The sequence below is a fragment of the Pipistrellus kuhlii genome, unplaced genomic scaffold (genome assembly GCF_014108245.1).
Source record: "Pipistrellus kuhlii isolate mPipKuh1 unplaced genomic scaffold, mPipKuh1.p scaffold_m20_p_4, whole genome shotgun sequence".
NCBI lineage: Eukaryota > Metazoa > Chordata > Mammalia > Chiroptera > Vespertilionidae > Pipistrellus > Pipistrellus kuhlii.
The window spans coordinates 80,645,186-80,657,578 of NW_023425540.1; the positions used below are offsets into that span (position 1 = coordinate 80,645,186).

Genomic DNA, 12,393 nt, shown 5'->3' on the forward strand with positions numbered 1-12,393 from the left:
CTGGATAAATCTTTATTATGGGGACTGTCCTGTGCATTGTAGGATATTCAGAAGCTTCCCTGGCCTCCTCCCACTCATGCCAGAAGCACTTCCTCCCCGAGCTGTGACAACCAAAAATGTCAGCTGATTGCCCAATTTGGGGGGGGGGGCGGGGATTGTCCTGGCTGAGAACCAGTAGTTTAAACCTTTCCAATAACCAGGTGAGGGTGATACTATTTCTATGTCCAAGGGGAAGGTGACATCCCCATCTACAGCCAGTTCTAAGGCAGCAGTGGTGATGGGAGGGTTTCTTGAGAAACCCTCCAGGCAGGAAGGGTCCAAGGTGTTTTTGTTTTTGTTTTTGTTGAAGAGCTGATAAATTATCTTCTGACCTTGGCTGGTGAAACATAATTTTCTTGGCCATTCGGTGCTCTCTCTCCTTAATATTTTTATTGATGTGTTGCCTGAAGCATCATTCCTTGCCCCTCCCCCTAAATTCAGCTAAATCCATCTATCAATAGAAATCTGACACTGATCCAGGGAATACAGAGAAGACTCTTAACAAGGAGTCAGGGAGAAGGTGAGAGAGGTGAAGGGAAATGCAGGAGACATAAGAAAATGTTAATATCTGAATTTCCACACAAAAGAAATTGGGACAGTGCAATTTTCAGGGGAATCAATGGGACCGGCATTAGAAACCTGGGCTCCGTAATTAACTGGCCCTATAGCCTTGTGCGACCTATGTTTCTCAGCAGGACAGTCCACGGCATTTGGAGAGGAACATTCTTCATATGGAACTGCCCCCAGGCTGCATGTTTTAGCATCCCTGGCCTCTACCCACTGAGTATCAGTACTAATTTCATCTTTATTTAAACTTTTGGGTTTGCTTCATTGTGTATTTAAGCTTCAGAGAGATACAGTGACTTGCCCAAGGTCAAAGCTATGGCCAGAATTAGGACTTGAACTGGATCTGCCTGACAGTGTGTTTGAATCACAGGATCAGGGAGCACTGCACTGAAGAATGTGGTCGTGTTAGGAGACCAGATAAACACTGTCTTCCAGCCCCAAGGGAGTACAGATTGGGGGGGGGGGGGGGGGTTTGGGAGCTCTGAGCAGCTGGAGACCCAGATGCTTACCTGGGATGGCAACCAAGTTCTGCAGCTCCTGCTTCAGGTCCATGATGTCGTTGCACAGCTGAATGTCATCCATCCTGGGGAAACAGGACACTGCCGTCAGCAGGTTACACACCCTGAGTACCTCCCCATTTGAAAAGCATTCCACACCCTGAGCACCTCCCCAATTTGAATGAAAGGAAATTGTGGGAAGGGGTGGCCTTTGTAAAGGCCATACATGCTTTTGTAGAAGTTTTCCCCCAAAAGAAGAAAAATAAAGATCTCCCTATATCTCACTACTTAGAGATGATCAGTCACTACTACTAACACCTTGTTAGTGTTCCTCCCAGTCTTCATGTGCCTGGCTTTTATTTGCTTGTATGAGCAAGCTCCGTCGTGGTCAGCAAACCGTGGCTCTCAAGCCACATGCGGCTCTTTGGCCCCTTGAGTGTGGCTCTTCCACAAAATACCATAGCCTGGGCGAGTCTATTTTGAAGAAGTGGTGTTAGAAGAAGTTTAAGTTTAAAAAATTTGTCTCTCAAAAGAAATTTCAATCATTGTATTGTTGATATTTGGCTCTGTTGACTAATGAGTTTGCCAACCACTGAGCAAGCTTATGTGGCAGGTTCAGTGTATTCTTTTATCATCTTGTTGTTAAAATGTTTAAACATTACAGAAATTCACAGCATAGACAGGGAAAATCTCACTCTGTCCTTTAGAGATAACTATTTTCAACAACATTGTATATATTCCTCCCGATTTAAAAAAATGTTTATGCTTATAGCATATTGTTGTTATTATATCATATTATATTATATGTTATTATATCATGTTATTATATCATATGTTATTACAATATATCATATCATACCATATAGCATATTGTTGTTATTATATCAACATACATGTTGTAACTTTCTAAAATTTAATGATATATCTTGGGTATCTTTCCACATCAGAACATGCAAATCTTCTCATAATGGCTGTATACTATTCCATTGTGTTGCTATACAGTGATTTATTTAACTGTTTCCGTATTCCTAGACATCTGGATAGTTTCCTCATACATTCCTAGGATAAATTCCTAAAAAAGTAAATTCCTAGAAATGTAATGGCTGAGTCCAATATCATGAACACACGCATTTTAATAGCACTTTTCAAACTGTCCACCAACAGTGTGAAAGGATGTTCACTCCCATAATCTCAGTAATCAGGTTGCATGGACAGTTTGCTTTATGTACTGTGTGTGTGTATGTATGTGTTTTTTTGCAATATTAACTCATCTTATTGTAAACTATATTTGTAATGGCTGCCTGAAATTTCACCGAGTAGATTTATCGGGTCTGTTTTCATTATGTCTGTATCTTTTACTTAGGTGGGTTTTCCAGGTTATTTATGCTATTTTAGTCACTGTATGATGAACTTGGATCCATATAGGCTTCTTCCTCAGATTGGATTATTTGGTGTGTGTGTGTGTGTGATAGCAGCTATAGAATCTCAGAATTGGAACGACTGAGTACAAAAGGCTTGGCATGTCTGGGGTCATTGAGATACATTATTAAACTGCTTCCCCTTGAAGGAGGTGGGGGGTATATGCCTTTATTTTGCAAGTCTTTATTGAGCATTTACTACGTCTGCCACTGTCATAGGCTCCAGGGATGCAGCAGTTTCTTTTGCTCTTATGAGCTGAAATGTAGGCAGAGGAGACAGTGGGTAAACACAAAACAAATGCTATGAAGAATAAAGCAAGAGCGGGGATAGAGTGGGCCAGTTTGGACACAGCATCCTGCTGTCCCAGGAAGAGACAGAGCGAAGCATTAATATTCTCAAAGGGCTCAACTGTGCCCACACCGCATATGAGGGTGGGGCCGGGACTAGAAATTAATCCAAGTCCACTGATCTGCCTCCTTCCACAGCATCTTGGCCAAGAACTGGTCTGTTCCCTCCACAGTGTCATCCACAGACTAGCCCTTTGCTGCTCAAGCATTGCCCATGTTACCCTTTTTAATCCCAGTATCCCAGCTTTCAGGACAAGAGGCATGGACATCACACTTTAGCCCGTGTCTCCTGTTGCCAGAGGCACTCCAACCATTTGTCAGGCCCTGTCCTGGAATGTTCTGAGGTGGCAGCTGCCTCGAATAATCTTGGGGAATTGCCAGAAGCATACACACTGTTCCCTTTGGTTTCTATCAGCAATAGTTCAACTAGTGGAGCTCCCTGGCCCTTTTCCACAGCTACTATGCAGATCAGGTTACATCGGTGGTTCCTAATGGGGACAATTTTGGTCCCCAGGGACATCTGACACTATCTGGAGACATATTTGGTTTCTATAACTGGGTGTGTGTGGAAGTGCTATTGGCATCTGGTGGGTAGAGTCCCAGGATGCTGCTCAGCACCCTGTAATGGGCAGGATAGTCCCCCTCAATAGAGAATTATCTGAGCCAAGATGTCAATCATGCTGAAGCTGAAAAATCTAGGGTTGCACCATGCAGCTGACACAGGTCCTGATGATCATTTTTTTTTCTCAGAGATCAGAGAAGGAAAGGTGGCGAAAGGAACAAAAGAGAGACAGGGAGTGCTTAGAGGCAAAAGTACTGCCACCAAACAGCTCCAGAGGGGAGGGAGAGGGGCTTGCGCCGGTGATTTAGCATCTCTGAGTTTCTTTCCTCATATTTAAAATAGAAATTTTAATAGCACTTCTCCCTAGGATTATATGCACATCAAGCATTGAGACATCCATAGTAAAATGCTTGGTAACTGTTATTATCATTAGCTGTTAGAAAGAAACAGGGAGAAAAAGGTAGAAAATGCTGCTGGACAAGCAGTTTATTTGACTAATGGAGCTAACATGCTCAACCTTTAAAAAACAAACAAACAAACACACACACACACACACACACCAAAAAACCTTATTTTTCTCTATGAAAGTTTTAAAATAACATTCATATCTGATCATAGAACAGGTCCCTGATTACTAGAAATTTTGAAAAACAAACAAGTATGAAGAAGGAACCTAAAATTATGCCTAACCTTGACCAACGTGCACCCAGAGGTCAATGTTCACTCCCAAGTATTTTGGTGTATTTCACATCAATTATTTTCATGGATGTAGCCCAGGTAGCAGACTTGCGCCTTGGGTGACCTTAGTCCATCTCTAAACTGCACTCAGCATGAGTTTGAGTCCTCCCAAACACATCCAAATCCAACACACATTAACAAGTGAAATGGAGTTCTGATGCTCTCACAGGGAGTCAGCACTGTGGTTTTCCTAAACTCTCCCTCTTGCTGCCAGGCAGTTTCCCATCTTTCTTTCTCTCTCTTCCTCTTCCAAATGCCTCATAGTTAAAGGAGGGTCAGCTTTGGTCGTCAACTTAAAAACCCCAATTGGCAAAAGCAAACCCCAATTTTTGAATATTTCCCCAGGAAAGGAGCTTGTCCTCCTTCCCCACCTCCCCCAACACACACACACACACACACACACACACACACACACACACACTCCAAGCTGTCTATCAGAGCATTCCACTAATGAAAAATCAGGTCATTTTCTGGAAGATGGAGGATGGGTTTCACCAATAAAGAAAAGAAGAAGTCAACGTTTACTGAACATGTACTATGTGCTGGTCATTGTCCTCACCACTTTCCATGCATAAACTCATCTAAATCTTCACGGCAGTCATGTGGAAGAGGTACTGTTTTTATCTCCATTTCACAGGAGATAAAAAAGAAGTCAAGCAATGTGCCCAAAGTCCCACACTGGCATATGGATGTTGGGATTTAGCCCAAGTTCGTGCCCTGATCACTTCCCCAGGGTGTCTCCCCTCCTCTTGGCTGGATTAGTTGCTGCTGACATGGTTGGTTGCCCACATAACCGACCTTCCTCTTCCGAGAGCCCTGACTTGTTTGGGAGTCAGTGTCTCCATCCTTTGATGGAAGCCAGTTATCTCAGTCTGTTCAGGCTGCTATAACAAAAATACCATAGGCTGGGTGGCTAAACAACAGTCCTTGATATCTCAGATCTGAAGAGCTGGGAAGTTCAAGATCAAGGGGTTAGTTGATTTGGATACTGGTGTGGCTTCTCTTCCTGATGTGCAGATAACCACCTTCTTGGTGGGGAACGAGATCACTCATCTCTCATTCACCAGGGCTTTGCCCTCGTAACTTATCACTTCCTGCCCTGGTCAGATTGCTCAAGTGGTCGGAGCATTGTTCCATACACCAAAATGTTGAGGGTGTATGTTTAATTCCTGGTCAGGGCACATATGGGAGGTACCAATCAATGTCTCTGTCTCTCTCTGTCTCTCTCTCTTTCTCTCTCTCTCTCTCTCATCCTCCTCCTCCTCTCTTTCTCTCTCTCTCTTTCCCCCCACCCCCACCCCTCCCTTCCATTCTCTAAGAAAAAAAAGCAAGGAATAAAATATATCCTCAGGTAAGAATTAAACCCCCTCCCCTCCACCCCAAAAAAAAGAAAAAGGAAAAAAAAGAAAGAAAATGACCTAGTTGGAAGCCTAGTGAAAACCAGCAGAGACAATGAAGTGAAAGCTGAAGCAGACTGACAGAGGAAAGGATTGACTTTTTAACATTTATTTGGATCCTTCTTTTATAATTTGTGGATGCAGTGGACATCTTGGGATGGCTGAGAAGAAGAAATGCCTGGTCATAGAGGTCGAGCATTGGTCTGTGATGTGAAGCCTGGATCTGAGTCCAAGTCCTACCATAAACCTCCTCTATGACTAAAAGAAAAACTCTGATTTTCTATACACTCTGCACACCTGACACCAAATGTGTGGGTTTTTCCGCGCCAAGCAATTTCTCCAGTTCTCAGTGGACACTCACTAGGTGTCTACACTCTAACTCAATTCTGATACTCACTGCCCGGAGTTAGCATAGACCCTGTAAGGCTCAGGCCTACTTCAGATGCCAATCAAAAGTCCAGGCCACCAGTACTTCTGACCAACTCACTATGAACTGGGGGTTGCGAGGAACCCCTCTTCAGGTTCTATAATTTGCTAGAACTGCTCACAAAACTTTTACCTGCATTCACTAATCCTATATAATAAAAGCCTAATATGTTAAATGTCCAAAATTTGTTCAACTGTTCAACCAGTGTGGCTATGACACACACTGACCACCAAGGGGAGACACTCCAACTAGTAGGTTAGCTTGCTACTGGGGTTCACGGATGGGACTGGGAGAGATGGGCTGGTTATGACTTGGAGACCACCCACAGTTCCTCTCCCCAACCCCAATCGTGCACTGGTGGGGTCCGTCGGCCTGTGCCTCTCACAATGAGGATATCAGAGAGCCAGTTTTGGCCTGATCCCCACAGGCCAGACTGAGGGACCCCACCAGTACATGAATCTGTACACAAGGCCTCTCATTTATTATAAAGGATACTAAAGGCCCAGTGCATAAAATTTGTGCACAGGTAGGGTCCCCAGTGACTGTTGGCTGCCAGCCGGGGCCTCCCTTACCCCGGCTGCCTGCTGTCACCTCCAGCCAGGGCGTTCTTTTGCACCTACTTTGGCCTGGCACCTCCTGCTCACCTGCTCCACCATTCTACTGCAATCCTGCTCTCATAGGGGCCCATCAGGGCCAGCAGCACCTCCACAGCCACCTGCTGCCAGCACTGCGTCGCCACCCCCTGGTGGTCAGCTCACATCTAACTCCCAGCCCGAGCTCCCGTCCGTGTGTCAATTTGCATATTAGCCTTTTCTTATACAGGATTATAAAGGATACAGATGAACAGCCCATGGAAAGAAACATAGGGCAAGGTATGGGGAAGGGGTATGGGACCCCATGTCCTCTCCCAAAACCTTCCCAACACATCCATGTGTTCACCAATGTGGATGCTTTCCAATCATCATGTTTTAGGCATTTTATGAGGCTACATCACATAGGCATGATGATTAATAACTCAATCTCCAGCCCCTCTCCCCTTGCCAAAAATGGAGGGTGAGGCTGGACATCCCATGCTCCTAATTATGTCTTGGTCTTTCTGGTGACCAGACCCCATCCTGAACCTGTCTGGGGCCCCACCCATCTCATCAGCACACAAAAAGACACTCTGACCACTCTGGAAGTTTCCAGGGTCTCAGAAGCTCCTGTGTCAGGAGCGGGAGTCAGAGAACAAGTAGAATAAAAGGTATTCCCATCGCCCTTATCACTCAGGAAATTAGAAAAGTTTCAGGAGCTTTTTGCCAGGAACTGGGGGGGCAAAGAGCAAATATATTTCTTATTATACCACGATAACTTTGAACAAGCTATTCCCCTCCCCAGACCTCTGCTTCCTCATGTGTAAAACGAGGAGTTTCAATGATCCCTAGAGGCCTGTTCTGTCAGTGCATAGAGGAATTTTTAAAATGCTTTAGAGCCAGTCAAGTGCGGATCTCAGTTCCACCGATAATTGGCTGTACAACTTGGGCAAGCCCTACACTGCTCTAGGTCTCACTGTGGAAAGGAATAATACCTTTGCCTTGGGATTATATGAAAATGAAATAACCATGCGGTCCTGAGCTTGGTACATATATCATAGGTACATAGGAAAGGCTACTTCTGTCCACCCCTCTGCTCTGGGTGAGGTGAGTCACTGAGCTGTCAGCTGGCAGACACTCCTGAAAAATATTAGCCAACATTCCTACGTCAAAGGATTAGTCTCCTGTGCTATTTCAATTTCCTGAACGCTTAATGGCCCTGAGATGATGAGTGTGTACATTTGTTTAGTGTTCTCGGATTAATGAGCTTAAACGCTCTTCCTGAGGGAGAGTAAGTGTTGAGACAGCTCCAGGGAGCCTGTGAGCTCAGCCACCTCTCAGCGTGATACTGGGGATCCTGGGCTCAGGTGACTCATCCCTGAAAGGGACACCTTTGTGATGCATTGCTGGAGGCCATGCTGCCTGTTTCTCCCGGTGGCATGCTTATGGGCTGTGCGTTAACCGGCTTCTCCCTTGGTTGTAAGCAGACCCTCATTCCTGGATGTGACACGGTTTCCCCAAAGCATGTCACCTCCCTCAAGCACAGATTATTCCTCTCTGCCAGGGGTTTTCTATACTGACTCTGTTTTGATTCATCCTAGAAAGAAAATTACTAACAATGAAAAACTCATCAAACTTAGGGTTTCTGCCCTTTCCTGTATGTTCCATGTTGATTACAATTTCACCTGAAAAAATTACCAACTAAATATTGTTTAGGGTTGTTTTAAACTTAAAAGAACCCTAGCTGGTTTAGATCAGTGGTTAGAGAATCAGGCCTCAGACTGAAGGGTCTAGGGTTCGATTCCAGTCAAAGGCATGTACCTCGGTTGCAGGCTCCATCCCTGGCCCCAGTCAGGTGCAGGAGGCAACCAATTGATGTGTCTCTCTCATGTCGATGTTTTTCTCTCTCTGGCTCTCCCCTTCCCTTCCACTCTGCCTAAAAAAAATCAATGGAAAAAATATCCTCAGGTGAGGATTAACAAAATAAGTAAGACTAAAAGGGTACTTTTAGTCTTTTCAAAATTATATAACTACTAGAGGCCTGATGCATGAAGAATCATGCAAGAATGGGTCTTCCTTTCCCTGGCTGCTGGCACCTCCTTTGCTCTGGCCAGAGCCACCTTTCCTCCTTCCCATGCTGCCCAGAGGCCTGGAAAGGCTGGGGCAGTGCAGAATGCCTACGTTCCACCCAGCCCCTGGCCATTCAGCACCCGCATATAAAAATTAGCCGGCCATCTTTGTTGGGTTAATTTGCATATTCACTCCTGATTGCTGGTGGGTCTCACAAAGAAAACAGTCAATTAGCATCTTACTCTTTTATTAGTGTATATTATATAAATATTACCTCCCTGTAAAAAAGTCAAACAAGCCGAAACTGGTTTGGCTCAGTGGATAGAGCATCAGCCTGTAGACTGAAAGGTCCCAGGTTCGATTCCGGTCAAGGGCATGTACCTTGGTTGTGGGCACATCCCCAGTAGGGGGTGTGCAAGAGGCAGCTGATCCATGATTCTCTCTCATCAATGTTTCTAACTCTCTATTCCTCTCTCTTCCTCTCTGTAAAAAATCAATAAAATATATTTTTTTAAAAGTCAAACAATATAGAATTATAATCATAGCTGACATTTATTAATGTTTTTATACTATTAATGCCAAGTTCTGGGCCAAGAATTTTATATAAATTATCTCAATGAACTCTCACAGCAACCCTACGAGGAGGATATTATTTTTATTACTAAAGGCACGGTGCACAAAATTCATGCAAGATTGGACAGCTGCTGGCACCAGCTTTTCTCTGGCACCTGGAACCTGGGCTTCCCTTGCAGTCCTGGCTTCATCATGAAAGATATCCGGTCTAATTAGCATATTATGCTTTTATTATTATAGATCCCTCAGATGGTGTTAGGAACTTGCTCAGGTCACAGAGTGAAAGGAACTTGAACCTCAGGAAGTCTGATCTCTCAACTGGGAATATGAGTCCCATGTGGTAGATGGAGGTCAGGGACGATGGAAATCAGAGTAGTTTGGGGGAAAGCTTCTCAACTTCTGGTGCCATTTACAGGATGGGCACAATCTGGATGGCCAGGGGAAAAGGGTACCTCACACTCAAGTAGAGGGGGCAGTTGAGTCAAACACCAACTGCAGAAAGGGGTGTGGTATCCCGCATGTTTGACAGAGAAGAGACCAGCCAAATAGGATGTGTTAATGACATACAAGTCTGGGTTCTGAAGGACTTAACATGGGAGCCCTCTTAGGTTCTAGAGTGAGAGCATGGCACAATGTGTCTATGAAAGCCAGTTTGGCAGACACAGTGATCATTATGTGTGCATCAAGGAGCAAGAGTTTCCTCACTCTGAGTTTCTGTTTGAAGAGCTTGCTGGACTTCCTGGAAGACAGGTTTGCTCATAAATTTTCATCAGGACTGATAAATTATGTCCTATGGCCCAAATCTGATGCCTGCTTTAGTATACAATCCATGAGGTAAAACTGGTTTTTGCATTTTTAAATGGTTAGGAGGGTGGGGGAATCAAAAGAAAAATGACATTTTGGGATACATTAAAATTATATGAAATTCAAAGTTCAGTGTCTATAAATAATGTTGTTTTTTTTGGAACACAGCCATGCCCACTCATTTACATGTTGTCTTTGGCTGCTTTTGTGCTACAACAGCAGAATTGAGCAATTGTGACATAGACCGTATGGCCTGCAAAATATAAACTTTTTTAAAAAAATATATTTTATTGATTTTGTACAGAGAGGAAGGGAGAGAGATAGAGAGCTAGAAACATCGATGAGAGAGTCATCGATCAGCTGCCTCTTGCACACCCCCCACCGGGGATATGCCCACAGCCAAGGTACATGCCCTTGACCGGAATCGAGCCTGGGTCCCTTCAGTCCCCAAGCCGACGCTCTATCCATTGAGCCAAACCGGTCTCGGCCAAAATATAAACTTTTTACTAGCCAGCCTTTTATAGAAAAATGTAGTGGGGTCCTGACCTTCAGAAAGAACCATCGGAAGTAATTAGAAACTAACCAAATTGCTAGAGATGGAAGAGCTCTCATCTTCCAAGGATGTAAAAATGAATGCCCAGAGAGAGGAATATTAATTATTGATTCAGTGATTTGCTGACTCATCCAATAAATCAATGATCTCAAAAACACTTATTGAGAGCCTAATGTGTATCAGGCTTCGTGACTCAATTTTCACTTCCAAGAGACACCAGAAATCGAGGCCCGCTACCAAGGCCACATGGTCAAGACGGCAGGGCTCTCAATGCTCTGCAGCTTTGACCGAAGGCCCAGAGCCCACTCCCACCTTCTTCTCTGAGTTCCAGCTGGGAGCTGGACTGTGCCCAGGGCATATAATGTTGGCCAACAGATTTCCTGCGGACACCTGCTGATGCAATCTGGAGTTTCCACAACAGCATTTGCCCTTCACACCCTTTGCTTCACTGAAGGAGATATTAAATGTCTTCATTTCTTAGTTTCTACTTTTATCCCCCAATCGCTTGCCAAGATGGTGCCTAGACTGAGACATACAAGTTATCCCATTGGATGGCTCAGCAAGCTCTGAAGGAGAGAGAGGTTCTGGCCCTGGGTTTCCCTAATCCTAGCCCTGAGGCCCTGGGCTGAATGACTGGAAAAGAATTAAAGATGTGGACAAAGATTAAGATCTAAACAGGTGAGAGAAAGAAAAAGGAGGAGGAAAAGGTAGGTGTGAAAGAGGAGGAGAGAGAGAGGAAGACAGGGAGGAAAAGGGAGGGAAAAGGGAGAGAAAGAGAGAGGAAGAGAGGGGAGAAAAAGGGAGCAGAGGGGAGAAGAGAAGAGGGGAGGGGAAACAAAATGAATGTCCAATAAAGTGCATTGGTTACATACATAATTTTCCAACTATATAAGGAAAAAATCAACCACTATTAAAAAAATTATTGCTTGCCAGCTTTCAATATTTTCTCAAAAGAAAATTGAGAAATGTAGAAAATATAATTGAGAGTGGAATAAAATTGAGAAAATACAGCCAACACAGACTGAGTCAAGTAAGACACTAAGTGATAAGGTAGCCAAATTTGGCAAATCATAACACAGGGTGCCCAGTTGGGTTTAAATTTCAGATAAACATCAAGTCATTTTTTAGTATAAGGAGGCCCCCATGCAATATTGGGAACATACTTTACAATGAAAAATGACCCACTGTTAACCTGAATTCAGATCTAACTGGGTGACCTTTGTTCTCTCTGGCAATCCTAGGTGAGGGAGGCCAGACTTTAAAATCAGCGTTTTCTAAACAGGCATTAGCCCAGGAGGCCAGTTTTGTGCTTGTGGAGGAGGAAAGTCTGCAGGCCAGAGTGGTTAGAATAATGGCCAATCTCCTACCTTAGTCCTCTCCATTTCCACTGGAGAGCCCTCTGTTGATGAGTTTCTAGAGATGTGGGGGTTTGAGAAAACAGCAATGAAAAGCCCAAAGGAGAATTAACAAAAATGGCCCGTGAAGTGATGGGAGTAGAAAATTGGAGACAATTTGGAAACATATGTCGAGGGGTTTGAAAACATTTAAATTCTTTAGTGATCCCATTTCTAGGATCTCATCCTAAGGAGATAATTCAGGGTACCACAAAGATTTAGCTATGATTATGTGCATTATAGCCTAGCTTGCAATAGCAAAAAGCTGGAAGCGACCAAAATGTTCAACAATAGAAGGGACTGCTAAAATTATGGTATGTATGCATAATAGAATTTCCACATTAAAATGGTATGCAGAAGAGATGTTATTGATATTTTTAAAAACTGGTTAAGAAATATGGATCCAATTTTTCCAGTACATATACATAGAAAAA

The 12,393-nt window shown here is 43.9% G+C and overlaps 1 protein-coding gene across 1 annotated transcript in view; it reads right to left on the bottom strand.

Moving 5' to 3' along the window:
* BMERB1 (bMERB domain containing 1) overlaps window positions 1-12,393 on the bottom strand; it is an 89,054-nt gene that overhangs the window by 8,643 nt on the left and 68,018 nt on the right. The window contains exon 3 of the mRNA XM_036408915.2: window positions 1,116-1,189. Within this exon, the coding sequence (XP_036264808.1) occupies window positions 1,116-1,189 (74 nt within the window). The remainder of the gene's footprint in view (window positions 1-1,115; window positions 1,190-12,393) is intronic.